At 53.8% G+C, this 15,051-nt stretch overlaps 1 protein-coding gene and 1 long non-coding RNA gene across 7 annotated transcripts in view; both read right to left on the bottom strand.

Moving 5' to 3' along the window:
* Positions 1-3,599: 3,599 nt before the first annotated feature.
* Positions 3,600-15,051, bottom strand: part of LOC148639271 (uncharacterized) — a 79,081-nt gene continuing 67,629 nt past the window's right edge. The window contains exon 2 of the long non-coding RNA XR_015930874.1: positions 3,600-6,486. This is a non-coding gene — a long non-coding RNA (uncharacterized LOC148639271). The remainder of the gene's footprint in view (positions 6,487-15,051) is intronic.
* The window catches only part of lingo3a (leucine rich repeat and Ig domain containing 3a), a 57,589-nt gene continuing 46,137 nt past the window's right edge, over positions 3,600-15,051 (bottom strand). For all 6 annotated transcript variants that reach the window (XM_088622251.1, XM_088622248.1, XM_088622249.1 and 3 more), the window contains one exon: positions 3,600-14,289. In XM_088622251.1, coding sequence (XP_088478377.1) covers positions 12,428-14,245 — 1,818 coding nt within the window. In that variant the 5' untranslated portion in view covers positions 14,246-14,289 and the 3' untranslated portion in view covers positions 3,600-12,427. The remainder of the gene's footprint in view (positions 14,290-15,051) is intronic.

Below are 15,051 nucleotides of genomic sequence, written 5' to 3'. Positions count from 1 at the left end.
GCTGGAGCAGGGCCACTGTAAGAGTGCAGTAAAGTCACAGGTGCGCTGGAGCAGTGCTACAGTAAGAGTGCAGTAAAGTCACAGGTACTCTGGAGCAGGGCCACTGTAAGAGTGCAGTAAAGTCACAGGTACGCTGGAGCAGGGCCACTGTAAGAGTGCAGTAAAGTCACAGGTACGCTGGAGCAGGGCCACTGTAAGAGTGCAGTAAAGTCACAGGTGCGCTGGAGTATCTCTAGCAGCGGAATGGCAGGAGGCTGGACGGTCAGGACAGCAGGGTGTGAGCCACCCCTCGTCACCAGGGCCTGTGCCCCCCTGGAGGCTGTACAGAAGCACGAGGTGAAGACAGGAGACCGGGGCAGAGCCTGACCTGCTGTCCAGAGCTCAGAGACCTGGCCACAGGCACGAGGCTGGGTTCAGCAGCAGCCCTGTCACCCTGCAGCTCCCAGCTTGCAGCCCACTGGAGCCCAGCAGGTGTGAGCCTGGCCAGTACCTGGATGGGAGACTCCTGGGAAAGCTGAGGCTGCTGCTGGAAGAGGTGCAGTCTGTGTGAGTCCTAATGCCCCAGTATAGTGACTGGGACACTGTACTGTAAATAGGCGCCGTCCTTCAGATGAGACGTAAAACCGAGGTCCTGACTCTCTGTGGTTAAAAATCCCAGTGTTTCTCAAAAAGAGTAGGGGTGTTACCCCAGTGTCCTGGCCAAATTTCCCCCTGGCCTTCACCCATCATGGCCTCCTAATAATCCCCCTCTCTGAACTGGCTTCATCACTCTGCTCTCCTCCCCACTGAGAGCTGGTGTGTTGGGAGCAGACTGGCGCATCATCCAGGTGGGGGTACACACTGGTGGTGGTGGAAGGGATCCCCATTACCTGTATACCACTCTGAGTGGAGTGTCCAGAAAAGCGCTATAGAAGTGTGAGGAATTATTATTATTGTTTACACTTTTAACAAATTACCATTACTGTCAACATTTCTGCAAGCTCATGTTTTAACAACGAAGCCGTTCTGAGATCTGACCTTGCCGTCAGCGCTTGTGAAACAAATCGGTTTCCTTCCGCCCGTGAGATGAGCTCGTGCGCAGGTCCCACACATCAGTCAACCCCAGAACTGCTCCCAGATGGAGCCCTGACCTCACCGGGCAATAAACTCCTGACCCTCTCTGAGCCCTGGACGGTCCAGCCCACTTCACCGATCCAGCAGCTCCTGCAGGGAGTCTACCCCTCCTCCTCCTCCTCCTCCTCCTCCTCTTCCCCAGGCCTGAGCTCAGACTCCTCCAGGGTCTGAGGAAGAGCAGTTGCGGACCTGAGCTCGCCGAGCCCCCTGCACTGTGGACTCCAGCCCCTGCTCATTATAGCAGGAGGACGTGGTCAAACACAGAGAGAAGGGAGAGGAGACAGGGAGCTCAGTCAAGCTGTTGGCCCAGTACTTGATCTCTAATAATAATAATACTGAGGAACAGTGAATCGGTCTCTCGGCAGTGTAGTATGTGTGTGATGCTGTGTGGAAATGTGTGTAGATGTTGTGATCCCTGTATCTGCTGTGGCAGCCCCGATCAGTCACGCCAACAGAGCGTCTTGAACTGAGTGGAGGGTCTGTGGAGAGAGAGAGGCAGAGAGAGGGAAACCGAGCGAGAACAGAGGGCAGAGAGAAAGCGCCTCGTCAGCAGTAACGACAACAACACGCATCCGATAACGGAGGGGAGTCTCAGCGAGACCGTGAGACCCCTCCCCTCCTCCCCCCCCCCCCAGCGGCAGCGCCGCCATCCCAGCCCCCCGACCTCCTGCTCCGCCAGGGGCCTCAGCAGCTGGGCTGTGAGGTGGTGTGGGCGGCTCAGAGCTCGTCCGCACGGAGACCTGGAGAGTCCCCCGAGTGGACAGCACACGCGCCTCTGCCCCTCCCTGTGGAACACGGGCCTGGCAGCCAGCAAGCGTCCACACCTCCAGGAGCGGGCCGGGAGCTGGACAGCTGTTGGACAGGTGTGGGACGAGTGAGGGACGAGTGAGGGACGGTTGTTGCATAGCTGTGGGCCAGGAGCTGGACAGGTGAGGGACAGGTGTTGGACAGATGTTGGAGAGGTATGAGACGGGTACAGGACAGGTGTGGGACGGTTGTTGGACAGGTATAGGACAGGTGCGGGACAGGCAGTGGTTTTCCATCGCAACCCAGTACTGTGGCAGGATCTCTGCCAGAGTCAGTCAATCCTCCAGAACCAAGAGTCAAACAGAAATAGAAACTATGTGGAAATACATTGAAAACTGTGAGCAGGAAGCTTCTTTACACAGAGGGTTGTGGGAGTCTGGAACGAGACTTGTTTACTGCTCGACGGGCTAGCTGGGACAATCGTTTGGTATATAGCCCTTCTCCTGTTCTCACACCCAGCTGAGCTGCGGAGGCCGGTCCCCTGCGCTCCTTCAGCGAGGAACAGCTGGCTGCTCACGTCTATGAGCTCCAGCCGACCGGCCGGCCGGGCCGCAGGGCTGTTCCGGTTCGAGTCCCGTCCTGAGCTCTGTCCCAGCAGCCTGGAGGGCCTGTGTTCAGCTTCCAGCTCCTCTCTGCTCCATCCTCCCATTAAATTCTCCGTTTTAATCAGAAGTCGGAGTCCTCCACACCGAGCCAATTTCGGGAGCCGAGCTGCTCCAGGTTTCCGGAAGGTGCGGTCCCGGACCCGCCTGACACAACCGCTGGTCTTACCTGGCGGGGAGCCGGACGCCTTCTCCGACTGCCGAGCTTCTGCTCCAGGCGTCTTCTGCGCTGTCTGCCCCCACTCAGCCGGAGCCGTGTTGTCCTTGTCGCTCCGGGAAAACCGGAATCTCTCCGTCCGTCTTGAGGAAAAGTCTTCATCTCCCCCCCCCTGCTCACGTTTATAAAGGGAGGTGTCCGCCTCCGTGCATTCATGATTCTGCTGAGGACAGCGGGCTTGCAATAAAGGTCAGCCGCAACCGCATTGTCAAAGAAATATCCAGTTTCCTAAGTCACATCTGACCTGTGCAACAACTACAGCTTGTTTACGTCTCTCAGTCTTTGAACATTCCCGCGACATCAGAAACTGCGGCCCAGAAAGAGGAGGAGGGAAAGCGAGGTTCTTAATTAACGTAATCGAAAAGGACTGACTCACAAACTGCCGGCTTCCTGGGGACAGATTTTTAATAAATATGCTTGTGGATAACAGCACCAGATTGCAGATTAAACGTCTTCGGATTCAAGAAAGAAACGGTTGTGGAAATTGGTCCAGTGTGCCTTCATGTTAAGATCCCGTCACTCCATGCAAACTCGGTGAGGCAAGAGCGCCGTCTGGTGGCGAATGTCACTGCAGCCCTGTAAATTGGAAAAAACCGCGACCCATATATTTGACGCCCTTTTTATCTTGAATTAGTTATCTCTCTCCATCGTTTAGCCTACTGATACTACTTGCTGAGGTTAAACGTGCGGACGTATGACTCAGGAATAAAATGCACTCACTACATGTATGTAAATAAACTTTGTCGGACTGCAGCAAATACTCACAGGCAGGGCGCTGGACAGGCAAGTCCGCCGGTGACGGGTTTAGACAGGCACGAGAAGCGGGGACAAGGAAGACAGCAAAGACGACAGAAGCAGCAGGCGGTGTAACATGCTTTTATAAACAAAATGATGTTCTCATCGTACAAGACACACAGTATAAAACAAACGGAATAAAAATAATCGAAATGTTCTCAAAACATTTGTTTTGTCCAAAAATCGATTCGAGTTTAAAACCAGAGCATCCTGGTGTGGGACAGGGTGAGCGCGGGTTTTGGTGGGGGAGCTGGGAGAGTCTCTTCGGAATGGCCGGCAAGCGCCCCGTGACCCCAGTCCAACTCGAGTGGGGTCATGAGGCCCGCGGGTGCGGCTGGGAGCGGGCATGTTAAAGAGTTTGACCAGCGGCTGACGGGCTCCAGGCCGCCGGGAGGCTGGTGTTCAGTGGGTGCGGAGCCCTGTCACAGCCGCTCGTGTTTGTCACCTTCAGCAGCTCCGAGCAGCTGGGGCGCAGGGCTGAGGCGGGACCCATTCCTAGGTTTCAGAGTAAGACGAACTTGAGTTCATTAACGAGAAGGGCGCCGGGATGTCGCCTCAGCCCCCCGCCAGCGCCGCTGGGCTCCAGCTGGAGCCGGAGCCGGAGACCCGTGTCGCGGGGAGCGCTCCTGGAGCCCCAGAACAGATGTTTGTGCCACCGGACCCGCGGGGAAAGTACAGCACCAGTCCGGATCATGGATAGTGGGAGAAGTGCGTTTGCAGACAAATCGGGACCTTTGCACCGCCCATTCTCCGGACAGAGGAGTGGATTGTAACACAAAATTCCCTCCCACCCGAATAAGGTGCAGCGGGCGATGCCCAGACTCCGTCCCCGCCGTCCGCGGGACCTGTGTTCAGCTCGTTCCTGCACACGGGGAGGGTTCAGCAGAGACCCGAGTGTTTCATCTCCCGGCACCGTCTCGTTTACAGCTCACTATTGAGAGCAATGACTTAGGGCCATTTCTGAAACCTAGGAATGGGTCCCGGACAGGTCTCTGCTAAACCCCGCCTCCCCCAGTGGGAAAAACGCCTTTAATCCAAATAGTAAAGAATTTCCAGGACACCGCAGAGCAGGCCAGTGAGCAACACTGCTGCTTCTGTTAAAGGATGGCTCTTTATTTAATAATAATATTAATAATTTAATAACTTCTCTTTCTGTATCAGTAGAAATGAATCACAACACAATGGTCCCAGGAAGACTAAGGATTTCTGTATTCTGACCCTGTTAAGTATAAAACCCATCTGCTTTTTTTTCAGGTATAAAATCGTTGAGGCTGGCAGTCATTCAATCTGAAAAATAAGCCCCTCCCCTTGTGTACATGCCGGGCGTGGATTGGTCCCTGGCTACAGATAACACCCGCCCCCAAGGAGGCTGCCACCCAATCCCATCACCAGTTCATATGAAAGCTGACCAACAGTTCCAGGAGTTTGGTAAAATCAGGGTTAGAATAGCATGCATAGATAGGTCTGCTTGTTCACAGGAGAGCACTGTGGTATCACACCCTTAGGACTTCCTTTTTATCATTAACTTTGGGATTATTGAGAAAACACTAAAAATCAAAGATTCCTCCAACCTGACAACTCTCCCAGTGAGGGCGAGCACAACAGCATGAGAACATCTGATTCTGTCTAATGTCATGATAATCTTAATGCACGTAACTTCAAATCTACCCAGTACCGAATCACGTGCTCTTTACTTACGACCCAGCGATCTGCACCGACACGAGTTTACACACCATAATGGTTACAAAGACAAACGTTTCCTGTGCGCCGGATGATCATCTTCAAGGTAGTAAACTATTGCAACTGCTAAATGCACACACAGGCCTTCACTGTGAAGTTCTGAGTCTCTCCACTCTTCTCTTGGAGAGCTGCACTCGGGCTCGTTGCTGCAGTCAGCCGCCACCAGGGGGCAGCACTGCCACAGGGAAATGCAACACAGCTGGAGCTGACCAACATTTCCCAGAATGAAAAATAAAAGAATTGTGGATTGAAGCCCTTTTTACAGCATCCGAGGCATTGGGGTATCCAACACCCCTGCCTTGATTAGCACCCCCCATATTCCACTCCTCTGCTCCCTCACCCTAACCCTTCACAGCCATGGAACAGCCTATTGAATACCCCAGAGGTCTGCCTGGGGCTGTGGGGTCAGTCTCTTCCAATTTCTCCATGTGCAGCTTACAGGTTAGCAGACCCTGGCGAAGTCCTGCGTGCGCACAGGAACCCCTCCCCTAAGCAGCAATCACATTGGCACTGTGCCTTGCACGTACTTCAAGCTGGCAAGAAAAATGAAAGGGCAGAAATAAAAATGAAACAAACAAAAAAAAAACATCCCGCTGGATCTTTTTACATCCACCTCCATCTCCATGCCCTTTCTTACATCAGACAAAATTCAACTCATCCCTCGTCTCTTTAACACGATTAAGAGCCGCCTCAACTGGGCCAAAGAACCATCAGAACCATCGCCAGCAGCCATATCACTCTTCAACTCACAACTGGCAGCCCACTGGAGCCCAGCAGGTGTGAGCCTGGTCAGTACCTGGAGGGGAGACTCCTGGGAAAGCTGAGGCTGCTGCTGGAAGAGGTGTTAGTGGGACCAGTAGGGGGCGCTCACCCTGCAGTCCATGTGGGTCCTAATGCCCCAGTATAGTGACGGGGACACTATACTGTAAACAGGCACTGTCCTTCAGATGAGACGTAAAAACCAAGGTCCTGACTCTCTGTGGTCATTAAGAATCCCAGGGCGTCTCTCAAAAAGAGAAGGGGTGTAACCCTGGTGTCCTGGCCAAATTTCCCATTGGCCCTTACCAATCACGGCCTCCTAATAATCCCCCTCTCTGAATTGGCTTCATTACTCTGCTCTCCTCCCCACTGAGAGCTGGTGTGTGGGAAGCGGACTGGCGCATCATCCAGGTGGGGCTGCACACTGGTGGTGGTGGAGGGGATCCCCATTACCTGTAAAGCGCTTTGAGTGGAGTGTCCAGAAAACTGCTATAAGTGTTAGCAATTATTCTAATTATTATTATCAGCCCCCTCTTCCCCCACAGCATAAAGCATGGATAGTACAGAGTTCATTATCAATCATTTTATAAGGTTGGTCTGTTTTGTAAATAAGACACTGAAATTAACAGGGTGAGCCGAAACTGCAATCACTAAATACAACTCCATCTTTAATCAAGTGCTTGAAAGTATTGAGCAGTTGATTAGTTTTCTAATTAACTGTACGATCAGCGTTAAACAGTTTGTCTATATAACTGACAAGGGGATGAGGGTATTTATTAGAATCCACTGAAGTTCAGCTATACTTACAAATTAGTGTCTTGTGTTTGGAGGGAATACGCGTGATTATGTTGCAGATGCTAATCATCCTTAAGCGTATTCAAACCTCACTTAAAGAGCTCTCCTGTGACCTGTTTACAATTTATGGTGTCTGTGCCTGTCCTGTGCCCCAGGGCCGCAGAGAAATCTCGGCAGAGGGCATCGCACGTGCAAGACTGCAGGCCTGGTTAAGCACCGCCATCGGAAGGAAATGACATCGCGGAGCAGTGCTCAGGGGCACCCGCGTGTCGGACACGCTGCCCTGCTCTCCTCTGCGAGGGGGGGCTGCAGCTGGACGCTGGTCTGTGGGTGTGTCGGTCAGTGACGACAGCGTGACACAGTGCCCCCCCCAGCAGCAGCAGTGCAGCTGTGCGCCGCACAGAACGCCAGCGCTTCTCAGCCTCTGAGTCACCTCTCGAGTTGTTTTCATCTCTTGGTTCTGTGGGAGTTACAAATATGGTTACTGCTGAACAGCGGCACTAACACATACTGTGTAGCAGCCTGTGCCACGACAGAGTACTGAATCTGGCTTGGCCGACGTGCTGGTGGGGGATGCCAGGGGCACGCTGTAGGGTTTAAGATGGAAGGAGTGCCGAAGAGATGAAACTAGCACGTGAGGAAGTACTGTATCTCTCCTTCTCACGTACAGAAGCCATGGTGAATTTGAACTCCTATCAATTTAAGGGGGAACTGCAAGGCTGTTTTCATACTTCAGGCTAAAAAGAATCAGCATTAATGAGCGCATGTCAAACCACGATGAAGGTAAAATGTACGCAGTAAACCTCCAATTTACATCACAAAAGAGACATTTCCAGGTTTACGCAACGCCATGTTCTGCGATTCAGAACGAGGCAACAAAACATCTGGCGACGTGTTGCGGCCCTGTTACACTATAAACAAGCAGGCTTCTGAATACATCTCTTCTAATCCAATATCCAATAGAACTACTGCTCTCAACTTCGAAACTGTTTTGCAGTCAAATACCGCTTACTTGTTAACTCTGCATGCAGATGATGTTGCAACATTTCTGTGTAAAACGTCTGCAGCACAACCTGTGTTTATTCGCTCGTACATCCCATTGCATTAGCCATTACGGTGACTAGTGAGCAGGAAGGGCCGCATGACATCACCATTCGTGGAACTTGACAACATGGCGACTTACAGTACTTTCACAAAGTTCATGATGTCGGGCCTAATTCGGAATTTGTCAGTTTGTTCTGTAACATCAATGGATTTATTTTGTTACCGAGATGTAATAACCAGTCTGAGACACTGGGACTGCAGTTCCCCTTCAAGCTTCACGAGCTCAAACCCTGAACACAGTGGTGGTCCTAACAGCCAACCAGCAACCCAGAAACACTTGAACAACCAACAGAAGAGCCCAAACCCCAGACCAGGCCGCTGGAACACCTGGGAGTGGGTGTCACGGATTATTTAGAAATTAGAAGCTCGCGGTACCAGGACAGTTATTCACCCCAACACTCTTTGAAGAGAGGAGAGGCTTTGCTACATCCTCCACTGAAGAATGGTCAAGGTCAGAGGAATCTCGCCTTCTCTCACTACCAGAAACAGCTAGTTCCAAAAATCCTACACAGACGGAATGGTGACGGCGGACAATGAAAACGAGGATCCCGATTTTTCTCTCTTAATGTGGCCACTGGACGGATGGGAAAGAGAAATCTTGCGGGATCCCCTGGATTGAAAAACAACCAACCCAGCACACAGACAGAAGAACAGTTTATTGCTCTGAAGTGCTACTCTTCCCTGGGCGGCCCGACTGAGCGGACCGGAGACGAGCCCGCTGGCCCTCTGACACGTCCGCTGTAGGCCCTCAGGAGCCGAAGTCTGCAGGCTGGCACCTTGGCACGGGGCAGTTTCTGGTAGGGGAAGGGCAGGAGGAGGGTGAGGGGGGAGTCAAGGGCTTGTGTTCTGAACGACTTTTAATTTTCCACCCCCCTCTTTCTCCCTTTCTCCTCCTCCTCAGCCCCAGTTCAATTCAGATCCCTTCAAGCAGGAATTTGTCAAGGAATTAAGAAGTGCACTGCTCTGGACTGCCTTATTACAGACATCTGGCAGATGGGTCTATATATCGGAGGGGTGGGGTTGCTATAGATCACGCAGTCACACCCCTGTGCATACCTCTCATCTCCTACAGGAATCTCTGATGCTCTCAGAACAGATAAAACCCTCATTTTCCAAACGTGTGGCCTGTAGACATGAGACACAAGCATGGTAGGAGTTACGTCCGAAAACGCACCCCTTGTACGGTCACATGACAGCTTCCATGTCTTTGTAGTCAGACCTACCCAGGCCACCCCACACTGAGCTGTAGACTCAGAACTAAGAAACAACGTGGACTTTACCTCTGGTCCACACTGGAGCTTTTTAAACGAGACCCTGATTTGGAAAACACTCCTACTGCAGCCCAAATAAACTAACAAGCCCCTTGGAAACGCCAGTGAGTAATTCTGTGGGTTTCTGAGGGGTGCAGGCTTTGACACTACATCAGCTAAAGAAACGGATGCTTTGCAATTTAAAGCCTCCCAATTCTAAAAGCCCGGTTTATCAAGACTGAAAAGTAAAACAACAAAAAAAACAAATGCTCAACACAAACCTTTTTCCATTTGCGCCCTGTGGGATGTGAACTGCGGCTCAAATGACTGTCACAGTGTGGGACGAAGTTTACTCTCACGAATTCCTAGCAACAGACTTCTGGCTTTGTTTTTCCCAAACCAACCCAGCTCCTAAAACGCATGTTCTTCGAAAGCCCTGGAAACACTTCAGAGTACAGGTACACCCATTACAGAATATTTACACAGTAGTGACACACATATTATTGCAGAATTACAATTGGACAGTCACAGCAAGTTCCTACAATCCCCCGCCCCCCTCACAGAAACATCCCCTTCAAAACATCTGGGAGAGCCTGCTGCTCCTCGGCCGCTACTAGGAGTTTGCCACGCTCATCCTCCCCCCCCCCGAGCTTGACACAATGCCACTGCCCAGCTGTGATGCCTGGCGAGATGTTCAAAAGACAGAGTTTTCAGGAGCTGCAGACTCACCTGGACAGTTCTGAAGCGGATGGGTCCCCACCCTCCAGGCTGCCGGATCTGCTGTCTCGCTGGAGGCAGGACTGGGAGTTGTGCCATCGCCCCCGAGCTGCAGGGGGCGCTCCGCCGCGGGCCGTCTCGCACACCCGCGGCCGTCCCCCGAGCACCCGCGCTCCTCCGCTCGCACGCAAACACAGAGCAGTTCTCAGGACCCGGAGAAAAGTCACATTTTTGTGATTTTTTTAACACCACCCCCGCCCCCGCCCCCGCCCCCCCCGCCACCCAAGACGCGCTCGGGATGTCCGCGAAAGACACGGCTGACGAAGGTGGGCAGAGACTCCGTGTCGGGGTCTTGACGAGAGAAGCCTCACAGAAGCACTGCTTTCAGAAGAGACACGACAGGAGGCAGAGGCCTGGGTCTGAACGCAGGGCAGAAGCAGGGTCCCACATGGGCAGCAGGGGTCTAACTGAGAGGGAGGGCGTGGGTGTGGTTGGTGGGGGTGTACATGGGGTAGGGTGGGAGAGATGTAGTGTTTCACCAGCCAGGGACCCCCTCCTCACAGAAGCCCAGCGCAAGGGAGAGGAGGGTTATGGTCGGGGTGCGGGGGGGGGACAGGCTGGGCTGGGGGGGGCAGAGACATTCGCACACTGGCCGCTGGGGAGAGCTCAAGAGCTGGGGAGCCGGGCGATTGGGTGGCTACGGTGGGCACAACGGGTGAGAATGAGCTGGGCGTCTCGGAGCCCTCTATCGGGGGACCACAGAGGCTGTTTTGGGGGCTGCGGCGCCCCGTCTCTGGGAGAGGTGAGGTCTCTAAAGCTTCATCCGCCTCTGAAAACTCCCAGAGCAGCCCTGGTCTTCCTACGTGGGACAGAAATGTTACAAAGTGACTTCTCACCAAGAACAGAGCTGAACCCCCTGCTCTGGCAATCCAGCCCCTCTTTATGGGTTCTATATGGGTTCTGACTGGCGACAGAGTCCCCACGCACTGCGACTCTGACAGTAAGGACGTATTCGTTGCTGTATTACTGTAGGCAGGGTGATAACGTAGCTTCCAGGCAATTTTCCAACTGGATGGATCGAGATCTGTCATCAGTGTTTTCCAGTGCTCGACCGGGATGTCGCCAGGGGGCGTGGGCGCGAGCTGTCAGAGGGAGACTACACTGCTGTACCGGCTCACTGGTGGAGGGCGTGGGAGGAGTGTCTGGGAGTGGCGGCGCCGACGCGAGCTTCGGCACGGTCCCGGCTGCCCCCCCCCCCGGGGGGCAGCGGGGCAGAGGGCTCGCCGCGCGGGGCAGCGGAGAGCGGCCAGTGCGTTCGTCCCAACTCACACAGCTGCTCAGCGCACGCATGCACCAGGGACAGATAAATGCACTCTTTGATAATCTGGCAGAAAAAAAATCCAAATCTTTTAGAGAAAAAATGTGCTGACTTTTTTGTTCCGTTTATAAATTTTAAAAATGTGTTGATCAGAATCAATCCTGGATTATGTATTGATACACTTTCGATCCTTGTCTCAAAACCCCTCAGCTGCGGTCCCTAATAATCGTAATCATCATCACTTCATTAAACAACTCATGTTTTAGTTGTTCACTGAAGTGTTTGACGGTACTAACTCTGCAGCACCGCCAGCTGCCACATCTAAAAGGCAGTGAGATCAAGGACTTCGGCCATCATTTGGAGTCTGTATTTCTGCTTTTGTTTCTTAGATTAAATTTCTTCAACACCCTGTCGGAAGTATCAACAGAGGAATAACACAAAATAACGAGTGTTTCGATTTGGCTGTAAGGCTTGTATTTTTAATTATTACCCAAATACAGCGACTGATATAGACTTTCCTATCCCACTGCAGAGATCAGCCAACAAGGTGTTTGAACTCGGGAAACATTACGAAGCATCACTGTCTCTTAGAGTCTTGTTTTTTTTTCCGTTCCCCCAAAAACGCCTACTTCGAAATATGCTGTGATTAAATAATGGCAGCCCAGAGGGAACTGTAGCTCTTTCAAAGTTATAATTAAACAAAGTTGCGTGACTAGAATTCAGGAGCTCTTCAGAACCCTAATCCGTCAGAATCCAGGTAACGAAGTTAACGAGCGAGGGAAGCGATGAGTAATCGCAATGTGCTGGAGAAATGTTTTTCTGAATCAGAGCTCTGCTAGTGTTCATACCTTGTTCCAATCAAACACTTTTAGATGGCCTCTTTTTTGGAGAACTAACGTTCGATTTCATAGTGTGCTAATGCAGCATACTGATGGGTCTGGCTAACTGGGACTAACTTCATCGCTTGTAAAAATAGGATTCTTGATTATCGACTCGCTATCATGAAATGTGTTGGTTTTTTTAACAAAAGCCAGTAAGGGACAGTGGTGCTTTTCATGCATCTTGTCTGGTTTTTTTTTTTCAATCATTTCTGTTGCAAGTGCACCATGCGTGCATGTGCGTGAGCCTGCGCGCGCGCCTGCGTGTGTGTGTGAGTGCGCGAGTTGGGGCGTGCTCATGCCTCCCCCGGGGAACCCCTGGCTGCGTGGTTTCATATCATCTTCATGTTGAACTTGCGCGCCCCGCCCTGGCCGCCGCTGGTGGTGGGGCCGTCCACCTTGCGGAAGGAGTACTCCACCGAGAAGTTGTTCTTGTGCTGGCCCCGCCCGCGGCTCCACACGAACAGCAGCAGGAAGCAGAACAGGACCACGCCCAGGAAGGTGATGCAGCCCATGGCCGTGGACACCAGGATGGTCTTCAGGTCCAGGGTGAACTTGAGGAAGACGCGGGTGTCGTTCAGGCTGGTCTCGTTGAAGTCGCCCGCGTAGAGGGTCCGGTTGGCGAAGAGCGCAGCGTCCAGCGGCTGCCCCTTCACGGTGAGCGTGGCGAAGTAGGTGTCGTTGCCGCCGGCGTTGCTGGCGATGCAGATGTAGGTGCCGCTGTCCTGCACCTGCGCGTAGCGGATCTCCAGGGTGCCCCCCGGCAGCACCGTGACCCGGCCGCCGCTCTTCGTGGTTATCTTGCGGCGCTGGGGGGAGATCCACATGATGGCGGGCACGGGCTCGCCTTCGGCCCGGCACAGGAAGGACACGACCTGGCCCTCGCGCGCCGTCACGTGCTGCAGCTTGCGGTCGCGGATCTTGGGCTTCTGGCAGGTGAAGTAGTCGAAGAGCGCCGAGTCCGAGAAGGTGCTGAGCGTGTTGCCCTGCACCTCGGGGGGCCCGGCGCACACCGGCGTCCTGCCGTCGAAGTTGAGGGTCTTGCGGCGTTGCAGGATCCACAGCAGACGGCAGTCGCAGGACAGCGGGTTGTTGTCCACCCGCAGCGTCTCCAGGCTGTTGACCGAGTGGAAAGAGCTCTCCTCCAGGGTGACCAGGTAGTTGTTGGACAGGTTGAGGACCCGGATCTGCCGCAGCCCGCCCAGCGCGTGGGGCTCCACCGACACCAGGCTGGTGCTGACCAGGTGCAGCTCCTTCAGGCGCACCAGGTCCCGGAAAGCCCAGGGCTCCAGCACGCTGATGGGGTTGTAGGACAGGTTGAGGCAGGTGAGGTGGGCCAGGTTGCGGAAGGAGGCGGAGGGGACGGAGGTGATGTTGGTGTTGGTGATGGAGAGCCAGGAGAGGTTGAGCCCCTGGAAGCTGAGGGGGGAGATGTACTCCAGCAGGGGCCAGTTGTCAATCTCCAGCCCCCGCAGCCCCGCCAGCTTGCGGAAGTTCTGGTCCTCCAGCGAGGGGATGCTCAGGTGGCGGAGGCGCAGTGTGACCAGGTTGCGCAGGTAGGACAGCGACTGGCCCGAGATGGCCGTCAGGTTGCACCTCTCGATGGCCAGCTCCTCCAGACCCAGCAGCCCACTGAACGCCTTGTGGGAGATGTAGACCAGGTCGTTGTCTCCAACCTCCAGGTGGCGCAGGTTGCGCAGGTCCTGGAAGGTGTAGTCCAGCAGGATGACGATCTTGTTCTCGCTCAGGTCCAGCGTGGTGAGGTTGGAGAGCCGCGAGAAGGCGCCCATGGGGACGAGCTTCAGCTGGTTGCTGCGGAGGCGGAGGACGCGCAGGCTCAGGAGGCTGGCGAAGGCGCCGGGCTCCAGCACGGAGATGATGTTCTCGCTCAGGTCCACCTCCTCCAGCCGCGGGTACGGCGCCAGGTCCCCCGACGCCACGCAGCGCAGGCGGTTCCGGCTGAGGTCCAGCAGCCGCGTCTCCGTGGGGATGCCCTCGGGGATGGCGCTCAGGCGCTTGCGGTGGCACGCCACCGACTTCAGCTGCGGCACGCAGTCGCAGCGGGGCGGGCAGCCCTGGCACAAGGAGGCGACCGCCGCCATGAGCACCAGGCACAGGCCGAGCCAGCAGGGGCCCGGCGGGCCGGCCATGCTCCCTCTCCGAGTCTCTGGGGCTGGGTCACTGAGCCAGACACCTGCACAGAGAAGACAGTGAGGGAGGAAAGCAAAGGACATTGAGAGGAAGCAGCATGTGGGGGAGAGAAAGGTAGAGGAAGAGATTGATGGAGTGAGAGAGAAATATTAGGGGAGAGTGACAGCAGGTAATAAAGGAGAAGAGAGAGAGACAGTCAGTTCTTATTCCATTATTCCTTGACACTGATTCACGGAGATCTCTCAAGAAGTAGCTTAATGAGTTGCCTAGATCAATAAGACACTAATAACCCATTTTGAGTGATTTCCTTTCAGCAGCCGGGAGGGCAGCCTTGCGACTAACCGTGTTTCTTCCTTTCGAATTCTCCGCCTCAAAGAGCCACTGTGTCTCCCAAACAAAAAACAACACAACAAAAGGCTCCAACCGCAAGATCGTACTACCCTTGCATTCCGCCAGCCCACGGAGCTGAACCCGAGGAGACGGGAGGCATCGCCGGCTGTGGCACTGTCACCTGCCAAGCGACCAGGTTCGGCTCAAAAGAAACGAAACTCCCACACAGCAGTCTTCAAATGCAAACAAAACTGGATTTATTGCCATCAAAATAGGGATAACAAAAAAAAACCCCTCACAGGAGTACTCTCCACACCTTCCCTCCAAGGCACCCTCTCCATACTGAGCTCTCCCAGTCCCTTTTATAGCCCCTCCTCTCCAAGGACCAGCCTCTTAAAGGGACACGTTTAACAGAGATGGGCAATTTGATCAAAATAAAGTATTTAACCATCCCAAAAAAACTTATAAATTTTAA

Source organism: Lepisosteus platostomus, chromosome 27 (genome assembly GCF_059453375.1).
Source record: "Lepisosteus platostomus isolate fLepPlt1 chromosome 27, fLepPlt1.hap1, whole genome shotgun sequence".
Lineage (NCBI taxonomy): Eukaryota > Metazoa > Chordata > Actinopteri > Semionotiformes > Lepisosteidae > Lepisosteus > Lepisosteus platostomus.
The sequence above is the reverse complement of the archived record's forward strand: the minus strand, read 5'-3'. Positions and strand labels throughout refer to the sequence as shown.